General features: G+C 42.5%; 1 protein-coding gene across 3 annotated transcripts; it reads right to left on the bottom strand.

Moving 5' to 3' along the window:
- On the bottom strand, positions 1-22530 carry GARIN1A (golgi associated RAB2 interactor 1A). Of its 3 annotated transcripts, none has more exons than XM_082400144.1 (5): positions 18693-22530; positions 7421-7605; positions 6220-6466; positions 4557-4679; positions 1-94 (listed from the first exon to the last, which is right to left on the bottom strand). In XM_082400144.1, exons 1-4 carry the CDS (start codon positions 18909-18911, stop codon positions 4602-4604), a joined length of 729 nt encoding a protein of 242 aa, XP_082256270.1. In that variant the 5' UTR covers positions 18912-22530; the 3' UTR covers positions 1-94; positions 4557-4601. The 3 variants fall into 3 exon arrangements, with proteins under 3 accessions (XP_082256270.1, XP_082256269.1, XP_082256271.1); XM_082400143.1 differs by lacking the exon at positions 1-94 and adding an exon at positions 561-3448; XM_082400145.1 differs by lacking the exon at positions 1-94 and adding an exon at positions 561-2733.
- Between the last annotated feature and the right edge of the window lie 88 nt (positions 22531-22618).

The following is a 22618-nucleotide window of genomic DNA, read 5'->3' as shown; positions in this document are numbered from 1 at the left end:
CATGGGTATATTCGAATTGACAGGGGATGCCACTGGAGAGGGTGTCTTGTCTTAGCAGTTGAAATTGTCTATTTCAGCGGTGGTATCGGTGTTTCTGGAGTAGCCCAGGATGTCGGGGTCATTGAAAGCAATAGAAGAAAAAGAAAGCATTGTTAAGAATCTAATTTTAAAACTTTTTAAATTACGTCTTTTCCAGCATAAGTGCCTTGAACCTAGATCTAAATATGGAAATGATGGGCAGTGGCAACATGTATTTATGGCATGAGGTACTTACAAGCAACTTGAGCAGAGAAAGCCAAGTGGGAGGGAGGCTGGAGCGAAGGCATCTCTGCTGAAGTGGAACAGATACCCCTCCAAATCTTAAGCCTTGCTTTTATGTGTTGAGAATGTAACACGTTATGAGTCAAAGGCAAGACCTGAACCCACTGGGATCTGCCTGATGCCCACTGTAGCCTGCCAGGTATCAGCATAAGTGCAAAGAAAACCTCAGACAGTTCTCCAAAACAATAACAACTGAAAAAAAAAAATCACAACCACTTGTGTGTCTAGAAAAACAAACATTGGGCTAAAATTTTTTAAAATTTTGATTTCAAGTGAAATACATGCTTATTTTAAATGAAAAAAAAAAAACCTATAAAAAAGCACCCAAAAGAAAATAAAAATCACTCACACTTACTATTCAGAGATAAGTACAGTGAGTTGTTTTTTTTTTTTCCCAATGAAATTAATTTTAGGGTTATTTAGCCAGAGACCGGCAATATGGTCTAATAATCTAAAAATGTCTTTGCCACAAAACACCTAGAAATGCTGGATAAAATATAATCTACACAATTTTAAATGCATTGTTAAACTCACAAAAAGTAAAGTAAAAACCCCAGGGACCAAAATTAAAGATCAGTGAAGTATAAGCTAAAGTGGGGCTGCCTGAGGGACTGGCCAGTCTTGGTGACCCAGGCCTTGGGTTTTTATGGCCACGAGACACAGGAGATAAAGTCTTGGGCCCGAGCTAGGTAGGGCATTAACTGAGGTATTTACATAAGTCCAGGACATTCAAAGCCACCTTCTCGGCAAAAAGGGACACCAGAAAGAAATCCGTCCAGTGCCACAAGCTCATCTATATCAACTTGGATTCTGGGTCAAAACAAAAGTCTCTGCTGAAAATTCTTATCTTTGGGACTGTCCCAATACTGGTTTGAGGTCTGAAACGATATATGGTACAAGAACTTCCAAGCTGAGAAACTAATATAAAAACTTTTGGACTTCCTGGTGGCGCAGTGCTTAAGAATCCGCCTGCCAATGCAGGGGACACGGGTTCGAGCGCTGGTCTGGGAAGATCCCACATGCCGCGGAGCAACTAAGCCCGTGCGCCACAACTACTGAGCCTGCGCTCTAGAGCCCACGGGCCACAACTACCGAGCCTGTGTGCCACTACTACTGAAGGCCGCATGCCTAGAGCCCGTGCTCGGCAACAAGAGAAGCCACTGCAATGAGAAGCCCGCGCACCGCAACAAAGAGTAGCACCTGCTCTCCACAACTGGAGAAACCCATGCACAGCAACGAAGACCCAATACAGCCAAAAATAAATAAATAAATAAATTTTACATTAAAAAAAAATTTTTTTTTTCTCCTGAGCCAGTAATATCTCTGATATGGAATCAAACTTACAATGGCTCTTTGGGGTTAACCCCTGCCCCTCCAATTTAGGCCAACATGAGTCCCACAGATAAAGGCCTGTTTGAGAAAAGCTCAGATAAAATATTACAGCTACAGACAGCTCCAAGGCCCACAGGTTATCAGTATCTGTGTGAGAGGAAGCAGAGAGAAGCAACAGGGCATCTGATGTGCCTGTAAACAGGAGAGCTCCTACATCTCCCGCAGCTTCTCAGTGGAAAGTCCAGCCAGCCAATTTGAGAAGAAGGAAACTGGAAGTAAGTGCAAGGGGTCTGTGGTACAGTCCGAAGAGGCTGGTGAAGTATGTGCCTTAAGAACTCTCAAAACCACCAGAACACTCTTCCTTGCAGGACGCGTCCTCAAACAAGGAAAAACCACTGGAAATGGAACCCAAATTGAGTAGGACAGGAACAATAAAAGCAAAGGAAAGAGAGAGGTCAGGGAAAGATAGGAGAGAGGAACACAGCCCTGGAATCCTAAAAAATACAAGGCCATAAACACTTCACAAAAATGACACAAGAGGGAGCTCTGGAGCCCAAACCAGAAAGCTGCCTTGACCAGCCTCTCACCCGCAAAGGTTCAGGAAAACCGTTCACATCAGAGATCATAATCCAAGGCAACACAAAATTATATAAGGAAGAAAGAGGTTGGGGCTTCCCCGGCGGTCCAGTGGTTAAGACTCTGCCTGCCAATGCAGCAGGGTGCGGGTTCGAGCCCTGGTTGGGAACTAAGATCCTGCATGCCGCCCACGGCGGCCAAAAATTAAAAAAAAGAAAAGAAAAGAAAAGAAGCTATGAAGCATCATAAATCCTTACAGACGATGGATGCACACTAAAAAGATGTGCCTGCAAAACAAATGAAAAGTGCAACCTAGCATTTCAAAATGAGCTAAAAGAAGTTAAGACAATGACAGAACATATGAAAGAAAAACTAAGTCAGAATTTAAAAGATTTATAGGAATTCCCTGGCGGTCCAGTGTTTAGGACTCTGTGCTCTCACTGCCGAGGGCCGGGTTCAATCCCTGGTTGGGGAACTAAGATCCCACAAGCTGTGTGGTGCAGCCTGAAAAATAAAAATAAAAAAATATAAATAAAAGATTTATAAATGCGGTGATAAAACTGAGAAAAGAATTAGACATTTCTAAAGAAATAAAAATTACTTCCAAAATGAAGCCTAAAGCCAGAAAGAACAGAAAAACAAACAAACAAAGCAGATAATGCCTTAAGAGAAACAGAAGGGTAAAAGCAGGAGAGTTTCAAGAATAAAAAAGAGAAAGTGGCAGGTAATTAGATACACAAAGATGATCCAACATACAAATAGTAAGAGTACCCAAAGAGGGAAATTTTACATTATAATTCAAGAATACTATCTTGAAGTTGAAAAAAAAAAAAAAAGACTGGAAAGTACATATAAAGGCGCACCATGACCTGGGAGAACTGACCCAGCATGACCACAGCTGGGACCCTGCCCCAGAGCAAGGCTATGAAAGCACTGAGAGAGAGGATGTGTGGAGAGTCCTGTGTATAGAGCTGCTCCTTCGTTCCCCTCCAGCTGAACAACAGAGGCTTCCTGGGAACACCCAGAGACCTTGAGCAGTGGCCCCTGGGGTCTGGGAGACCCAGTAGGTGGCGGGGCACAACTCCCACCCAGGAAACATGGAGGGTGGCAGAACCAGGAGAGCAGGTTTCTTTGATGACAGAGTGAAGAGGAGTTGCTTCTGTGTCCAGGAGGCACAGTCCTCCCTCCAGTAGCTGGTCAAAGTCTGAGAGGACATTTCCTGAGGACAAGATGTCAACTGTACCGGAGAGAAAGAGCCCGCCTGGAGCCACTGTAAACCCTACCCGCAAGGACTCCCTTAAAAGTGAGGGGACTCTGACAGCTAGTGCCTGAGTGCATGGACGCCTGCAGAGCCAGGGCCTGAGCGGGGGCCTTGCATTGGGGTGAGGACTTCAAGGAACCCAAGAAAGCTCCTGAGAGAAAAAGCCAGCTTTAGAATCAGGAAGCAGAAGGAGAGGAGTGACAGTCCAGTCCCCACAATGAAGGGCCATCTTAATATGAGGCCAAGCTGACTGAAGCGGGGTGATGTGATCACTTTAGAGTTTTGATAATTTTCAGGCACTGGATGTTTTAATTTCAGAACTGATGCTGCTTTTGCACTTTAAAGGGACCAAAGAACTCTTTTATATTCTAAGAGGGAGCCCATATATGCTATGGGGCCTGCCCAGAGACCAGCTTTTATCCAGGGGCAAGAAGACAACTTCTCCCGCTGAAAAAATTATAAAGGAAAGGAAAAAATTTGGCATTTTGATGATACCCTACAAGTTGTACTTCTTCAATGTATCGATTGAACAATCTTGCTTTGGTTTTCTATCTCTTGAATCTAACACAATGACTTAGTAGATTAGTAACACTTCGGAGCCAGCAGTGGTCTCCCATGTGGGTTAATGTCTATTCTGTCCATTTTACAGAATAGACAAGTGAGGCAAGGAGGCCTTGGGATTGTCTTACCCAAGGGACCCTTGCGAGTTGGGACTGAAGATAGTCAATATATAACTCCATGAGCCTGCTGTATTGCCCTTCTTTGAATTAATTTATTCATCCCTCACTCCTTTTACTGAACACCTTCCATATGAAAACACCGGGGTTTACCTAGGGACTATTCAGATCAATCAGCCACTGACCCTGTTCCCAAGGACAGGCTTATAATAAAATTAAGGGGACACGTCACATGCAAAAGTCTAAAGTGAAGAGAAGGAACTGAGATGGGTAGGCAGAGGGTGTCACTGACCGCCGCCCCGCCCCCGCCCCCCGCCCCTCCCCCCTCCCCGCGCCATGGCTCTGTGCTGCGGGAAGGGATGCCGGCACTGCCTGCACAGAGGACCCACCTGTCTGCTGTGAGCTGGGACCTTCCTGAGAGATTCGAGAAACAGTCACTGGTCTGCTCGGCTGCCAAGAGCTTTCATGGAGCTTTCACTGGACTGGCAGGATGACAGGAGGCTGCTTCCAGACTGGATGGAGAAACATGCAGTCAGATGGCCAGGTCTGCTCCCTTGGCTTCCTCGGGCCATAACCTTGAAGGAACTCACTTGTGTCTGCCAGCCTAGTCCTGGGAACCTGCTCCTTCAACATCAAGCCCTCGAATCATCAGACCAAAAATGGGGCCCTAGCAGGATCACCTCCTCTCCCTGATGGGCTGCTGTGGCCATCTGCCCAGAGCACAGGCTCTGAACCTTGTGAACCAGAGCAGCAGAGCTGACTTTCGAAGTCAGCGATAGAGTGTCTAAAGTATGCCACTTACATGAGATGAGTAAAGTGTTTCCATCCTGAAATCGGAAGGTTTAAGGCTATCCAATCTATCAAGCTTTTCCTTCCTGACCTTCTACCCTAAGCAGGTACTGGGAAAGCCTTCTATGGGTCAAAAGAAAAGAAGAGAAATCCTTAAATAAACTAAAAGGGAAAAGCAAATCCTTAGGGGAAATATTTGCAAAAACGTGAGATTAAAGGCTTAAAAATCCTGATATATAAAAAACTCTGGTTTACAAATCAATTTAGAAAAATGCAAAGCTGCCAGTAGAAAACTGGCCAAAGAACACAAGAGCCAATGCAAAAAAGAAAAGGTCAGTGTTCAAATTCATTGAAAAATCAGAGAATCCACTTTTTTTCAGCCTACCATACTAGAAAATTAAAATTTATACTTCTCAATTGTGATAAGGATACAGTGACATAGTCACTCATATTATTGGAGAGAGTACAATTTGGTATGAACTTTCTGGAAATAATCTGGCAGTATGTATGTATCAAGAGTCTTAAAAATGCCTGTACCCTTTGAATTCTGCTTCTAAAAATCAATTCTGAGAAAACAATCAGAAATGTGGACGATACATAAATGCTTGTTGTAGCATCAGTTACAATCATGAAAAGTCAGAAACAACTCTGAATGTTAAACAACTCTGAATGAATGATATTAGGGGAATGGTGAAGTAAATTTTAACCCATTCATACAACTGAATAGCATGAAATTACCAAAATGATGTATATAAAGGGCTTCTAAAAGAAATGGGAAAATGCTTATGATATAATCTAAATTGGAAAAAAAAGCAACATTCAGAAACGTATATATATTTAATGTCCTCAAATATATAAATTGAAAATTAAGACGAAAGAATAGAAGGAAATATGCCAAAATGTTCCAAGTGATTGCTTGGGGCTGGAGAGAAGCAGGGGTGATTTTTCTGTAATTTTCTGATTTTCTTCAGTGAGCATTATTCCTTTATAACACTGAAAAAAAAAAAACCCCAGCAAAAAACAGCAAACAATTTATAAGTGAGTGAAGTACTTTATAGCTCTTTTTTTGGAAAACAAAGTTAATTTACTTTTTATGTCTGTAGACCTCAATTTGGTGTGTGCGTATCATTGACCCTTGAAAAAGAAGTCTGCTCATCCCCACACAACACTAGACCGTAATACCCATCAATTCTCGGGAGGTGATATGTTTCCGATTCCCAGCTGACCCTATGGATCTCTTGGCAGGATCTTGGTGAAACTTACTGTTTCGGTGGAGCTGCAGGGCAACTTGGGCACCAGGCAGTGAGAGAACTGGATTCTCGGGTCTTTTGTGGTGATAGACAGACCTCTCCGCAGAATCTTCACCAAGCGGATCCAGAATTGAAACACAGCATCTGGGTGTTTTTCGTGGAGCCTCAGGTAGTAGATCTTTTCAGTCACTGTCCTAACCCTCAGGATGCGTTGGAGCCGGTCGCAGATTCGTAGCTCCACGTACTTCAGTGGGAGAATCCTGGACACAATCAGGAAATACCCATGGCAGAGGCATCAGTGATTTTAATCAACCAAGCTGGTGCCTTCCTAGAGCTTCGGTCAACCTCACTAGGCGCTCACCTCTGCTTGGGGGACACCCAAGGGAGAAAGCTCGTGGTCTGAGAATGGGAATGATCACTAAGACCGACTCTTCTCTGATTTCCAGGGCCTTAGTTATTAAAGAATCTGCCCACACCAATAACAATGGCTGAGAGTCGATGTATAATATCTTGTTTAGTCCTCACAACAACCCTTTGATGAAGGAAAGATAAGTAGTATTAATTCCATTTTACAGAATTTGAAACTGTGGCTCAGAGAAGCTAAGTGATTTACCCAAGTTTAGACCTTCTTAAGTAGGAAATGGAACTAAGGTTTTCTGGCTCTATTTTCAGGTCTCCTCCTCCCTAGATCCTGATTAACTGTGCTGAAAGATTAAGAAAATGGACGGAGGTCTCCTATACATCCAGTATTTTTTTTTCAATCTCAACACCTCATAATCCTATTTGACTATCATATCGCTCACCTTTCTTTTTGAAAACCTCTAAGTCGATATTGACAAAAAAAATAAGCAAAAGGAAGCCAAGATTCTCAAAAACTAGGCCGAGACAGGGACTGGTGCTCTACCACAGCACCAAGCACAGCGCTTGGTGCACATAGATACTAAGTAAATACTTGTTAAATGAATGAATGAAGTCTACATAGTTCATCAGCTAAAGAACACTGTCCTTTCTTCTCAGCTAAAGTCCAGCAAAAACTAACACAACATTGTAAAGCAATTTTACTCCAATTAAAAAAAGAAAATTATGTTGCTAAAAAAAAAAAAAAACAAACACAAAGGCAACAAAATAAAAAAATATATAAGTAAAGTCCAGCTGCAAAACAATGCAGTCATTCATCCCGCCCCTTCCGGCCCCTCCCTCAAGCCTTTCTTTACCTGCTGAGGGTGATGACTGGGGCACTACCAGGTGTGCTCCAGGTGGAAAACTGACCCTGGGGCCAGGTGACATTGGCCATCAGGAGGACGTTGGGGAGTGGCAAGGAGGGCACCGAGGAGGTCACCCCGAGGATCACAGTGGTAGACCCTTCACAGACATCCATCCAGTTCCCAAGCTTAGTGACCTAGAAATCAGCCCCAGGCACATGGGTCAGAGAGAAGCAGAAGACAGGGATGGAAGGTTACAGATGCTAGAAAATGGCTCTTCAACTTGGCGACAGGCTTAGAGCACCTGTGCTTCTTGCAGGTGTGTGGCACACTGGACTGGGTCATGACCTGAATCTATCCTTCCTGTGGGTCTCCCCAGAGAGACTTACGTTCACTGGCAACAGGAACGCTGTGCTGCCCTTCTTCGTGTCCTTTGCATTACTAATTTTAAAAGGATGCACTAGTAAGAAGCCAGCACAGGTTTCTTTCTTCCTTTCTTCCTTTCTTTCTTCCTTCCTTCCTTCCTTTTTCTTTTTCTTCCTTCCTTCCTTCCTTCCTTCCTTCCTTCCTTTCTCTCTCTCTCTCTCTCTTTCTTCATTCATTCATTTATTTATTGGCTGTGTTGGGTCCCCATTGCTGCATGCAGGCTCTTGTCTAGTTGTGGCGAGCGAGGGCTACTCTTCGTTGCGGTGCGCAGGCTTCTCACTGAGGTGGCTTCTCTTGCTGTGGAGCACGGGCTCTAGGCGCGCGGGCTTCAGTAGTTGTGGCTCGCGGGCTCCAGAGCGCAGGCTCGGCAGTTGTGGAGCACGGGCCCAGTTGCTCCGCGGCATGGGGGATCTTTCCGGAGCAGGGATCGAACCCATGTCCCCTGCATTGGCAGGCAGACTCCTATCCACTGCGCCACCAGGGAAGCCCCAGCACAGGTTTCTAATGGTCTGGAAGGGAGATTGTGAGAAGAAAGTTCCAGAAGGGGAGGAGAGTGAGGAAAGAGCTGTTGAACGGAGAAGACTCAGGCAGCCCAACTTGAGGGAGGTTTGGGGAGCTTCCCCCAGGATGAGGGAGTGCCGGGCTTGTTGCTAGGTCTTGAGTGTAATAAGGACCTGTTCTCTTGCAGCACTCGGGGCTGTGGCAGGACAGGGAGATGGAGGCCTGGCACTGGGGCACAGTGTCTCAGCTAAGACACCCCTACCTCACTATCCAGGGCGGGCAGAGAAGCACCAGGTCTGTGGCCTCTAAGGAACCACAGGGACCAGGGTAAGGAACATCTGAGGAGTGACCCCTACGCCCAGAGGGCCTTCTCCCAATATCCTCGGCTTTGCAAGACCATCGGGGCCATTCACAGCCCGTGGTGGAACTGAGGACCAGGGGAAAGCCCCAGGAATGACTGAAATGTTAGTTCCCACAAGCCTGAGTAGATGGTGCCCCAAGAAAAGTGAATTTTGATTTTTGAAAAAAAAAAAAAGTAACATTTCTTGGAGCCCATGTTGTGGAATGAAATTCATATGTGCTACAAAACACAGAGGGCCACACACACTGAGAGTAATAAATAAATGTTTGCAGGTGATGTTTCTTGGCGGTGATGATAGTGATGTCACGTGATGCTGAGGAGAGGGAAGGGAGGGAACAGCATAACCACGTGGGCTGGAGCAGTTCAAGGCAGCTTTTAGCTCTGCCGTGGGCCAGCTTCAGCAGGCAGTCTCTCGCCCTCCCTGGCACAGTCTGAGTCTCTTGCTGCCTGAGTCGCCTAGCGTCCATCCAGAGAATCTAAACAGTTTTAATACTAGGCCAAAGAGAACGTATTAGGAGAATAAACCTGCCGCCATAATCTCACACCCAAGGACACGACTAGAATTTGATATCTTGAGTCTGGATTTCCCACGGTACTGCTCATTCTCCTCTGAGTGTGTGTTGGGCATGAGCACACCGCCCACCCCCCCATGCCTCCCATGCTGCCAGCTGATCGCCCAGCTATGCAGCTCCCTGGGGCAGCGCAGGGACCAGGGAGCGCCCGGAGCCATGAACCTTTGGGGGACCTCGTCAGAGAACAGCTCGCTGCTCTGTGAAGGGGTCTCCAAATTAAGCCAACACCCACCTCCACTTGTTCCCTCCCTCTCTCCTGTGACTCCTCATCACTCTTCAACTCCACCGAATGGATTCCTGACTGGAGACCCTCCCGTGCATTCCAGCCTCCTGCCTCCACCCAGGAACTTGAAGTCCCTCTGCCTGGAAGGTCCTCCCCCTGCTCTTCTACCAAAGTCTCAGCAAGACCTCAAAGAAAGGCTTACGACCCCGTCTTCTGGGAAGGCTTCCACAACTGCCCAGGTTGAAGGAGTGCTCTGCTCATGCTTTGGGGTTCAGCTGGTCCAAACCCTCCGACACAGAGCTTTCTTAACAGCTCCCATTTTATACTATGTCCTTTAAACCTACAAATTCACAAGCTTCTTGTCCAGGGACACTGTCTGATCTCTCTTTGCATCTCCTGCCTCTCACACAGCTTGCTGACTGGTTATGCCATACCTGCAACGGAGCACAGGTGGTCACCAGCCAGACCACTGGAGGGAAGGGGGTAGCACCTTGGTAAGATGTCACAGGGATTGAAATGACCACCCCGCACTCCTGGTGTCTCCATGCTTCCCAGGCCACAAACACTCACTTCCAAAGGTCATATTACTACTCTTCTGGGGGATGGTAGAATCTGGGCAAGGCTAATTTATCCAGGAACCTTGGTCTCATGCAAGGGTATTTGTATAATAATATCCCAGAAAGAAGGTTGGGTTTTAGAGCAGGGATTCCTACAGCTGCCTTCAGCCCCTCTAATCAGCCAGTGCGGACTAGCGGCCCCGGGAGGGTGCCTATGAACCCTGCCTGGAGAGTGGGTTCTGCTGTCTCCTTCTGCAGGTGTAACTCTATTTCCCGAAAGCATCTGACCTGCAGGGAGTCCCGTGATGCTGTAGGCACAAACTGAGGTGAACTTGGGACCCAGACCCTCTCGTTTCTCTGGCTCTCCTGGCTTCTTCCTCCTCCCCAGGGCTTTCAAAGGCCTCGGCATTTTTTGGACCAATCCCCGGGAACAGGTTTGGAAAGGGAAGGAGAGCTGGCCCTGAGCTGCACAAGGGTACCTGGATAAAGTTGCTTTCAAACACCACCGAGTCAGAGAACAAGTTGAATTCTGGAGAATGAATCAGTTGACAAAGGAGGCCATCTTCAACCCCAAGTTCCACTCCAGGGCCTGGTTCCCTGACCTCAGGTGGGAGGCTCCTAATTTTACTCATTGGTTCTTGGGAAGGATGGGCTGGGGAACATCCCTGGGGCTCCACTCAGACCCAGCCCAACTCCACGGTGTTGGTGTGACCACCACTCCCCTACCTCCACAGCTCCACCTCCCCTCCTGACTTACCGGCTGTCCCCCAGGCTGGGAAGGGCCTGTCGGCTCACAATGGCAGGAATGACATCAGGGAATGTGACGGGTAACAACAGGAAAGGGAAAAAAAAAGGAGAGGCAAGGAAGGACTGGGGGTGAGCAGGATGTTTTTCTCCCCTTTCCTACTCACTACAAACTAGCAATAATGTAGCCTCCTCCATTTTTCAGTCAATCTCCCCACACACATGAGGAAAACAACTCTCCCAAGGTTATGGCCAGACTGCGAGCTGCCACAGCAGCAAGGGAGGCTATCGGGAAACCCACAGCCTTCAATCCTCCCCACTCAGGGCGACGCCTCTCACAAAAATTTTCTCTGTAAATGTGACCTGTTTGCCTAATGTCAGGCCGTCACTGGGCCAGGAGAGCTCAAGATGGGGCCCGCAGTTCAGCCCAATCTTCCCTCTCCCATCGCATGGGATAATTTTCTTTTCTTTTTTTTTCTTTTTTTTAACACCAGGCTATTAACCAACCAAAAAGGTTTATTTATTTGGAAACTGAGCAAATGAGGAAGTGTGATACAGTGTATGCTGGAGCATCACAAAAAAGACCATGAGAACCAACTGTTAAATCTCTAGGAATTCTAATGAGTCAGTTGTTAAACAGCCATTATTAAAAATTTAATAATATAAACTTACAATTAAATAAGTTATATAAAAAACAAGGTAATAGGGCTTCCCTGGTGGCGCAGTGGTTGAGAATCTGCCTGCCAATGCAGGGGACACGGGTTCGAGCCCTGGTCTGGGAAGATCCCACATGCCGCGGAGCATCTAGGCCCGTGAGCCACAACTACTGAGCCTGCGCATCTGGAGCCTGTGCTCCTCAACAAGAGAGGCCGCGACAGTGAGAGGCCCGCGCACCGCGATGAAGAGTGGCCCCCGCTCGCCGCAACTAGAGAAAGCCCTCGCACAGAAACGAAGACCCAACACAGCCAAAAATAAATAAATAAAATAGCGTTCCCTTTAAAAAAACAAAACAAGGTAATAAATGCCCAAACTCATCACTTCTTAATTATTTTACTATATTTCATGTCTCTCTATTCCCTTGAGGTTATCTGCATCTATTACATCTACATGGTAGAAATGATACATAATGTTGTGCTACCACTGCCTCTCTCTTCTCAGTGTGTACAGAAAATTCATGGTGGTCACTGTCTTGAGACCAGCCATGCTGGGAGTTACTTACACCATGGAAATCAGCCAATGCTACAAATTTGGCCTTGATTTATTGTTGTTTTGATTGTCTAAAGTGATAGAGAAAATGCCAATGATGCTGATTAAAAGTGTGTCTGTAGCTGTTATGTTGTGGGCACCAAAAAAAAAAAAAAAAGAAATCTGAGGAAATGATCTTCCAGTATTTGAAAGGTATTATCTAAATTAGTAAAGAAGTTGCTTGTCTTTAACATTAACAGATCAATTCCAACATGCAACTTTATTTCACATTCCCCTTATTCATTAATGTAAGTGGAAAAATCAGCCAACATTCATGTCAGAACTACACTGGCTTGTCAGTTACATAGGTTGGCTAGGAATACAAAGTTTGACAAAAATCCATGAAAGCTTTCTATGAAAATCAATTGACTATCTGAAAATTACAATAAAGAGTATTGTATATTCTATTGTTAGTTGTAAATTGTGTGCTATGTATAAATTTTATTAAGTAAAATTTTATAAAGTAAAATTTACTAAGAAAAAAAACATGTATACTGGACTTCCCTGGTGGTGCAGTGGTTGAGAATCCGCCTGCCAATGCAGGAGACACGGGTTCGAGCCCTGGTCCAGGAGGATCCCACATGCTGCGGAGCCACTAAGCCTGTGCGCCACAACTACTGAGCCTGTGCTCTAGAGCCCGTGAGCCACAACTACTGAGCCCGTGTGCCAGAACTACTGAAGCCCGCATGCCTAGAGCCCGTGTTCCGCAACAAGAGAAGCCACCGCAATGAGAAGCCCACGCACTGCAATGAAGAGTAGCCGTGTTCGCCATAACTAGAGAAAGCCTGCACCCAGCAACGAGAACCCAATGCAGCCAAAAAATAAACAAAGAAATTTATTAAAAAACAAAACATGTATACTTATACATATTATACATATATTTTTTCCCTCAGAAAGCTGGTTGTTAAACATTTACTATCACACCATTGTGGTGGCACCAACTCCTCCCCTCCCACTGCAGTCTCCTGTCCCTAGTATCAGGACAAGAAACTTTCACTTAAAGACTTCTTCAGGTTGCATGAAGTTGAGGAGGGATGAGCCATCAGTTATCCCTCTCAGACTTCGGCTGTACAGCTACAGGCTCTCTCACTTTGGCACTTATTCAAGGAAAAAGCCAAGGGGTTAAGTTAGTTCTCTTGTCTTTTAGACTCCTAAGACACACACTGCTGTAGTCCACACATGACTGGGGTTAAATCTCCTGGTGTTTCTCTTATTAGGAGGGAAACCTGCTTCTCATTGTTTTCCCAAAGCGGTTGCATCAGAAGCAGGAGCTTATATCTCATTAGCTCATTTCTTCTTAAGACTTCCTCATTAGAAGAGAAAACTTTTCTCCTTTATTGATGCAAAGTCTATAATACCAGGCATTTAAACATTCCAACACACTTAAGGTTATTACTTTTGCTTTCTTATCACAGTGCTCTCTGTTCTTGACATTTTTTCTCGTTTCCTTGTAACAAAAAATAGGAAATTTCTCTTACAATGTTTGTAGCATAAACCAAAAATTTAAATGACACAGAGAACATCAGTATGACCACATGTGCTAGAGTACCTCACTTACTTGTGCAGACAGTTCTAGTGTGAAATAAGTAGAAGAATATTCACTGCAACATTGTTTGCAGTAACAAAAATCCACCAACAGGGCACCAGTTAAATTATGATACAAACCCTAACCTTAACCCTAACCATAACCGATATGATGTAATTTTTTTTTAAATTTATTTTTGGCTGCGTTGGGTCTTCATTACTGCATGCGGGCTTTCTCTAGTTGTGGCTCACGGGCTCTAGAGTGCAGGCTCAGTAGTTGTGGCGCTCCAGCTCAGTCGCTCCACAGCATGTGGGATCTTCCTGGAACAGGGATAGAACCCATGTCCCCTGCATTGGCAGGCAGATTCTTAACTACTGCACCACCAGGGAAGTCCTGATGTAATGTTTTGCAGCCAATGAAAGAATAAGGTAGCTTTATACATACTGATATGGAATGATTACCAAGACCTATTAAGTTAAAACAAGATGCAGAACAGTATATCTAGTATGCTATCACTTGGGTAAAAAGAATTTTAAAAGAATATATATCCATATATTCTTTGAACATGCTTGAACATGCCCAGAAATTTCTGGGAGGATAAAAATGTGGTTGCCTTGGGAGGGGTAGGGCATTGGTAACTGTGGTGAAAAAAAGGACTTATTTTTCACAGTATATATATTTTTGTTAGTTTGAATTATTTACTATGAGCCTGTATTTCCTCTTTAAATAAATACATTTTAAAATAAAAAGCGTTAAAGAAATATCCCATGTATGGCTCTACAAATATTTACTGAGAAGATACTATGTACAAGGTATGCCACATAATGGAAGAATCACTACAACACTAAATGTAGTCTGATCAGAGTTGTGGACATGGTCAGGGCTGTCTTAGCTACATATTTGAAGAAATAAGGGTGGGAAACTTTCCAAATATAATAAAAAATATAGACCTATATCTATACAAAGAATAAGAACATTATACATTGTAAATATGTAAGTAAAATTTTTAAATATACATATTAAAATACATAGTGCATATAATTTTTAAAGTTCTTTAAATAACAATTGTTTAAAAATTATAACAATGTAATATGTAACATCAAATTTAGAACACATGTAGAAGTAAAATACATGACAAGAATGGCGCAGAGGACGAGAAGGAAGAAATAAAAGTGTACTGTTGCATGGCTCTGACAGTATACATGAAGTAGTATAATACTACTTGAAGGTAGACTATAATAAGTTAAAGATGTCTATTGTAAACCCTAGAATAGAGGAACCATTAAAAAAAATTAGAGAGGTATAGCTGATAAATCAACAGTGGAGGTAAAATAGAACACTGAAGAATTCTCAGTTAATCCAAAAGAAGAAAGAAAAGAAAATATGAAACAAAGAACAGAAGAAACTTAGAAAAAAGAATAACAAGATGATAGATTTAAACTCAACTTTATTGATAATTATAATAAATGTAAATAGCCTAAATACTCCAATTAAAAATCATATATTGGGACTTCCCTGGTGGCGCAATGGATAAGACTCTGTGCTCCCAATGCAGAGGGCCTGGGTTCAATCCCTGGTCAGGGAACTAGATCCCACATGCATGCCGCAACTAAGAGTTTGCATGCCACAACTAAGGAGCCTGCCTGCCACAACTAAGACCTGGTGCAACCAAATAAATAAATACATAAATATTTTTTAAAAATCACATATTGTCTGTATAAAAAACACAGCTATGTATAAGAAATCCACTTAAAATATAAAGAAATAAGTTAAAAAGTCGAAGGCTAGAGTAAGATAAACTACACAGCCACTAATCATATGTCAGCTGGAGTGGCTATATTAATATCATACAAAGAGGACTTCATGACAAGGAATAATACAAGTAATAAAGGACATTTTTAAAAGATAAAGAGGTTAATTTATTAAGACAAAACAAACCTAAATGTATATACATCCAATAACAGAGTTTCAAAGGCATGAAACAAAAACTGATAGAACTAAAAGGAGAAATAGACGAATCCATAATTAGGGTTGGATATCTCATCATTCCTTTCTCAGAAATTCACAGAACAAGTAGACAGAAAAATCAATAAGAATACAGAAGACTTGAATAACTATTAACTAACTTTATTTAATTGATACTTAGAGAACACTTCACTCAACAACAGCAGAATCCACATTCTTTTCAAGTGCACATTAAACATTCACCAAGGGACTTCCCTGGTGGCACAGTGGTTAAGAATCCGCCTGCTAATGCAGGGGACATGGGTTCGATCCCTGGTCCGGGAAGATCCCACATGCCACAGAGCAACTAAGCCTGTGCACCACAACTACTGAGCCTGCGCTCTAGAGCCTGTGAGCCACAACTACTGAGCCCACACGCCACAACTACTGAAGCCTGCGTGCCTAGAGCTTGTTCTCTGCAACAAGAGAAGCCACCACAATTAGAAGCCCGTGAACCACAATGAAGAGTAGCCCCCGCTCGCCACAATTAGAGAAAGCCCACATGCAACAACAAAGACCCAACGCAGCCAAAAATAAAATAAATAAAAATAAATAAATTTATTTTAAAATATTCACCAAGGTATACCATATGCTGAGCCATAAAACAAGTCTTGATACATTTTAAATAATTAAAATTACAGGGGGTATGTTTTCTTATAATGGGATTAAATTGGAAATCAATAAAAGAAAAATAATTGGAAAACGTCAAGTTATCTGCAAATTAAACAACATATTTCTAAATAACCCATCATCGAAGAAAAAATCACAAGGGAAATTATAAAATATTTTTTATAAAATGAAAACACAATATATCAAAAATTTTGAGATGCAACTACAGCAGTGCTTAGAGGGAAAATTATAGCTTTTATGCTCATAGCAGAAGTCCAAAAATCGATTATCTAAGCTCCATCTAAAAAAGCTAGAAAAAAGAACAAATTAAATTAAATAGAATGAAGTAAATAATAAAAAGAAATGGATGAAATAGAAAATGGACAGAGAAAAATCAATGAAACCAAAAGTTAAAATTTTTTTGAAGAGCAATAAAATTTGTAAAAATTGAGAAACCTGTAGCTAGTGGGATCTAAAATTAAGAGAGAAAACACAAATTGCCAATCCAGAAAAGAGGAGACATCACTACAGAGCTTGGGGATTTTAAAAGTATAATAAGGAAATAGTTTTAACAACTTAATGCCAATAAATTTGGCAACTTAGATGTGCTATACAAATGGCATCACATAGAAATTACTAAAACTGACTTAGAAAAAACTTTTACTTTTATTTATTTATTATTTTATTAAAATTTATTTTTATTTATTTATTATTTTTTGGCTGTGTTGGGTCTTTGTTGCTGCACGCGGGCTTTCTCTAGTTGCGGCGAGCGGGGGCTACTCTTCGTTGCAGTGCACGGGCTTCTCATTGCGGTGGCTTCTCTTGTTGTGGAGCACGGGCTCCAGAGTGTGTGGGCTTCAGTAGATGTGGCACATGGGCTCAGTAGTTGTGACTCATGGGCTCTAGAGCGCAGGCTCAGTAGTTGTGGCGCACAGGCTTAGTTGCTCCGTGGCATGTGGGATCTTCCCAGACCAGGGCTCGAACCCGTGTCCCCTGCATTGGCAGGGTGGATTCTTAACCACTGCGCCACCAGGGAAGCTCCTTTGACTGACTTTTAAAAAACTGATTTAGGAAAAATCAAATATATGCACCCATCAAAGATACTGAATTTGTTATCGCACCACAAATAAAACTCTAGGCCCACACGGCTTCACTGGAGGAGGCTATCAAACATTTAAGGAATAATGTCAATGTAATACAAACTCAGGAAACAGAGTAGGAAATAGTTCTCAACTTGTTTTATGAATCCAGCATTACCAAAACCAGATAAAGACAATGCAAGAAAAGAAAGGAACAGACCTCATACCCGCATTACTTGTGAACATAGACACAAAATTCCTTATCAACACCACAGAAGAAGAGATATATCATGTTCATGAACTGGAAGATTCAATATTAAGATGACAATTCACCCCAAATTGATCTGTAGATTCAATAAAATCCCAATCGAAATTCCAGAAGGCTGGGACTTCCCTGGTGGTGCAGTGCTTAAGAATCCGCCTGCCAATGCAGGGGTCAGGGGTTCGATCCCTCGTCCGGGAAGATCCCATATGCCACAGAGCAACTAAGCCCATGCGCCACAACTACTGAGCCTGCGTTCTAGAGCCCACAAGCCACAACTACTGAAGCCCACGCACTAGAGCCCGTGCTTCGCAACAAGAGAAGCCATCGCAATGAGAAGCACGTGCACCACAACGAAGAGTAGCCCCCGCTCACCACAACTAGAGAAAGCCCACGTGCAGCAACAAAGACCCAACGCAGCCAAAAATAAAATGAATAAATAAATTTATTTTTAAAAAAGTCCAGAAGGCTTTTAAAAACAGGCATTATAAAAGGAAAAGATTTATTATAGGCATTTTTAAAAATAAAATTTTGAACAAGTAACACATTCACACATACAAACATCAAAAATTATCAAAACGGAGACCAAGAGTCTCCTTCCCACCCCTGTCATTGGCTCAGTTCCCATCTTTCTCCCAAAATGAAGCCATTGTTGTCATCTCTCGTTTATCCTTTTAGACAATGTTTCTACATATTTATGCCAATATAGTACACTTAACTTTTCCTACCCCTTCTTACATAAATATTCTAATTCTAATAAGTCTTATGAATATAATGTTCTCCAATTTAGAATTCCTCAGATTACATAAAACTACCTGCTTTTATCAATTATTTAATTCTGCATTTCATATTAAGCAAAAGGGGAAAAGGAGTCCAAATTGACCTCATACTTTTACAATATAGATATGCCTGATGTGTATGGACAAGGTCTAGGAGAAAAGGGTAATAAAAAAAAAAAGAAACAGTAATAAAGACAGCACTCAAGTGATGAATTATGAGTTAAGTTGGTATATGTTTGCCATGTAAAGCAAATCAAGTTTGTTGGCATTACTGATATTCTATGAGCAAAGCAGCATGTAAAATAAACATAGTAAGTTATAGCCATTTTATAATTTTAATTTTGTTACAGGAAGTTTGCTTAGAACAAAATCTCACATGTGCCCACATAAGAATTACCTCAGGGGTGAAAGAGCTCATTGTTGACATATTTTGCTGTACTGAATTTTGAGGAATCCTTGAAAAAGAAAAAGAAATCATGCTGTAGACAAAAGAGCTGCATACTGGACACAGACCACCAATTAATTCAGTGATATTGTCTAAGTCATTTAGTTTCCTTCGGTTTCCTCTGTAGTAAAATGAAAAGACGCCGTCCAATACACTAGCCACTAGCCACATGTGATTACTGAGCACTTGAAATGTGACTAATCCAAATGCAGAAGTGTTGTAAGTATAAAATACTCACCAGTACAAATACACACTTAGTACAAAAATAAAAGAATGTAAGACATCTCATTAATAACTTTTTATGTTGTTTACATATTGAAATATTTTTAATATATTGGGTTAACTATAATTTGTTTAAAATACCTTTTCCTATTTTTCTTTTCAATGTGATGACCACTAGACAATTTTATATATGTGGCTTGCATTATATCTTTACTGGACAGTGCTAAACTAGATCATATCTTTCAGTCCTTAATCTTCTGATACCTACCTTAAGCTTTAGGAGTGCAGCCCTTCAAACCCAGAAAGCATCACACAGCATACACTTGAAGTATTTCCTTCCTTTCCTTCCATTCCATGAGATAGCACTAGAGTTAAGGTTTCAAGCTAATAATTAATATATATTTTAAAATATTTAAATACATGCAGTTTTCTAAATATGTTGTGCTTAGTTTCATCTCCATGCCCTTCCTCACACTGTTTGCTCTACTGGGAAACTTCTTCCTAACTTGATAGCCTATTCATTTTTTAAAATTCAGATCCTCTGGGAATTCCCTGGCAGTCCAGTGGTTGGGACTCGGCGCTTTCACTGCTGTGGGCCAGATTCAATCCCTGGTCAGGGAACTAAAATCCTGCAAGCCACATGGTTCAGCCAAAATAAAAAAATTAAAAATAAAATAAAATAAAAATCAGATCCTCTAAGAAGCTTTTCCTTAACATCCATCTCCTGCCGTAAACAACTTTATGTAGCCACTGTCCTATACACATTATTCTATAATAAAACCATGAAATATTATTTGTTTACATGCATCCCCCCTTTCATCTTGTGTATGTTATCTGAGGTAGGTAGTGATGAGATCTTAGTCAATGCCTGGCACCCAGTAGGGGCAGTAAGCAATGTATCAGTCAGGATAGGCAAAGTTAGCAAAAAACCCTACGTTACAGTAGCTTAAGACAACAAAGGTTTTTTTCTCACATCCACTACATGTTCATCAGGAACCAGTTGAGCGCTCTACTCCATGGCATCCTCACTCCAGGACCTACACTAATGGAACAGTTCCATTTGGAGCATTGCTGGTCACTGTGGCAGAAGGAAAAAGAGGGCTTTGGAGGTTTTTGAACCTGTGCTTAAATGCTCCAACCTAGAACTGACACAAGTCACTTCTACTCACAGCTTATTGGCTGGAACTAATTACATGGCCCCATCCAACCACAAGGATGTCAGGAAGTACAATTCTATCATGTGCTCGGAAGACAAGGGCAGAAATATTTGGGGAACATTAATGAGGACTACTAATGACCCTTCTAGTCAGTATTATCTCAGCTCACTATTCCTCCGCAGGTGGAATATATTCACTATATGTTCCCCCCCACCAAAGGAAACAACCCAAGAGTTCCCTATAGTCACAACGTCAAGTTCAAATTAAAGAATCTGAGTGATGCACAGTAGTTCCTATACCAGTTTCAGATGTGGCATGAGCTAGAGAACTATAAACTAAAAAGACAAGCCACGTGCCACACACCTAATAGACACTGGTGGAACAGGGACAGGATAAATGCAGTAAGGAGAGAGGGGACAAGTGGGAGACACAGCAGCCTAGTGATTGCGATGTCCCACTCTGCAGATGTGATGAGAGCCCCTTACCCTGAGGGAAGGGAATATTTCTTGACTAGCCCCCAATTCTGCTTCTTGGGAGGGCATCCTTAGGCAATTGTTCTGTTTGAAGCTGAGAAGATTTTAGGGTTGCTGTTGCAGCATAACCTAATTTGTCCTGACTGATATGGAGATTGGAATCTAGAGGGGGGTGTTGCATACTACAAAAAAACAAAAACAAAAACAAAAAACCCTAATATGTATGACAGTAACATGTGGAGGGCAGCAAAGAAATCTTATTGGAGGCTGGAAGGATGGCAACCCATGTCATATAGTAGCAAAGTATTTGGTGAAACTGTTGCCTGCAGTAACTTAGAAGTCATACTTTAATAATCTACCTAATAAACTAGGAGAAAGCGTCAGAGAACAGAATTTTAGCAGCAGGAATTGTATACAATTGGTTGCATTGACAAAGCACTGCAGGATGAGTTCAGAAGAGAACTGGCCAGCTCGCAAGTAGGCATAGGGATCCAGAGAGACTACGGAAATCATACGGGTTCACAGAAGCAACTGCTTCTCATCCCTAAGTGGGAATAGATAAAATGGAGAAATGTTTGGAAGTCACTCAAATGACAATTCAAACTCCAGTGACAATTCAAACTCAGCTTTGTAGGGAGGGTAACCAACCATCCTGGTTTGCCCAGAACTGTCCGAGTTTTAACACTGAAAGTCCTGCAACCCTGCCAGGCACAGGGACAGTTGCTTACCCTACTCATAAGAAAGATCAAAACAACGGTATGGCCATCATATCTTTGTTAAAACCTCTGAGTAGTTTAAATTGTTTTAGAGCCAAGACCTCATGAAGGCTGTGGCACCCAGTAAACCATTTCAATTAAGCTAAACTGCTTGGGGAAGAGACTTCAGGTGCAGCTCTCCAACTGAAAGATCAAAATGTCCCAAAGTAATTGGGGAGGCATGAGAATGAGAAAAGACATCAAATTCAAGAAATATGTCTAGAAAAGGGCAGCTACTGGCACATGACACTGCCTGAAATCAGAGATAAAAAGCCAACTGTATTTTTGAGAGTACTCTGTTACCAGCACAAGTCACGTAAGCCCAGCCAACCACAAAAGACCAGGGAGTACAATCTTACCATGTGCCCATAAGGTGCGAAGCTGGAAATATATGTAAACAGCACTAATGACTACCATAGTGCAATAAATAAAAGTGATGCCCAAACCACTGGTTTCTAGGGTAGTGGCACTTAAGCTTAAGAACACTCAGGAAGTAAAACTGACTTAGCAGAGGACACCATGCACCATTCTTACCCTTTGGCAAAAGCAAATCAAACTCACCGTAAACAAAATGATGTGTACACCAACACGAGTGTGTAAATTACCATAGGCAGAGGAGGGAATGTGCTTCAACATGGGGTGGGGATGGAGGAGGGGTGAATTGAAGAATAAAAAAAAAAGACCTCCAACTTTATGGAAAGGCCAAGTTGCTAGGTCTGGGAGAGCAGAAACAATCATCTGTGAGGTCCAGACATTTCACCAGCTGACCTGGAGAACAATCGGAACTGAGTAATCATTCTGGTGGATAAGAACATAGACAAAAAAGCCATAGCCTACTGGACTGATAGTCTTCTTTTTTCCAGAGACTGAAGGTGAGGGGCTGGAAGAAATGATCATTTTTCTTTTTCTTTAGATATGGACAGAGTCAAGAGAGAACTATAATGGCCTTGGCCTAGGCTCAGAAAACTGGTTAATACAGGGCAGACCCAAGCACGCCTGCCTCCAAGTTCAGAGGTTTATTTACCTTATATTTTTTTGTTTGGTTTGGTTGTTTGGTTTTTTTGGCCACACCACGCAGCACGTGGGATCTTAGTTCCCCGACCAGGGATCGAACCCACGATCCCTGCACTGGGAGCACACAGCCTTAACCACTGGACCACCCAGGGAAATCCCTACTTTATATTTTAAACAAAGCATTTTATGTACTTTCCTGCTCCAAAGTTTTAAGATGTGAAACCTCAGATCTGCGAATTAAGACCCTTCCCTACCAC

Source organism: Balaenoptera borealis (genome assembly GCF_965194805.1).
Source record: "Balaenoptera borealis genome assembly, chromosome: 7".
Classification (NCBI taxonomy): Eukaryota; Metazoa; Chordata; class Mammalia; order Artiodactyla; family Balaenopteridae; genus Balaenoptera; species Balaenoptera borealis.
This window is presented reverse-complemented; position numbering and strand designations above follow the sequence as displayed.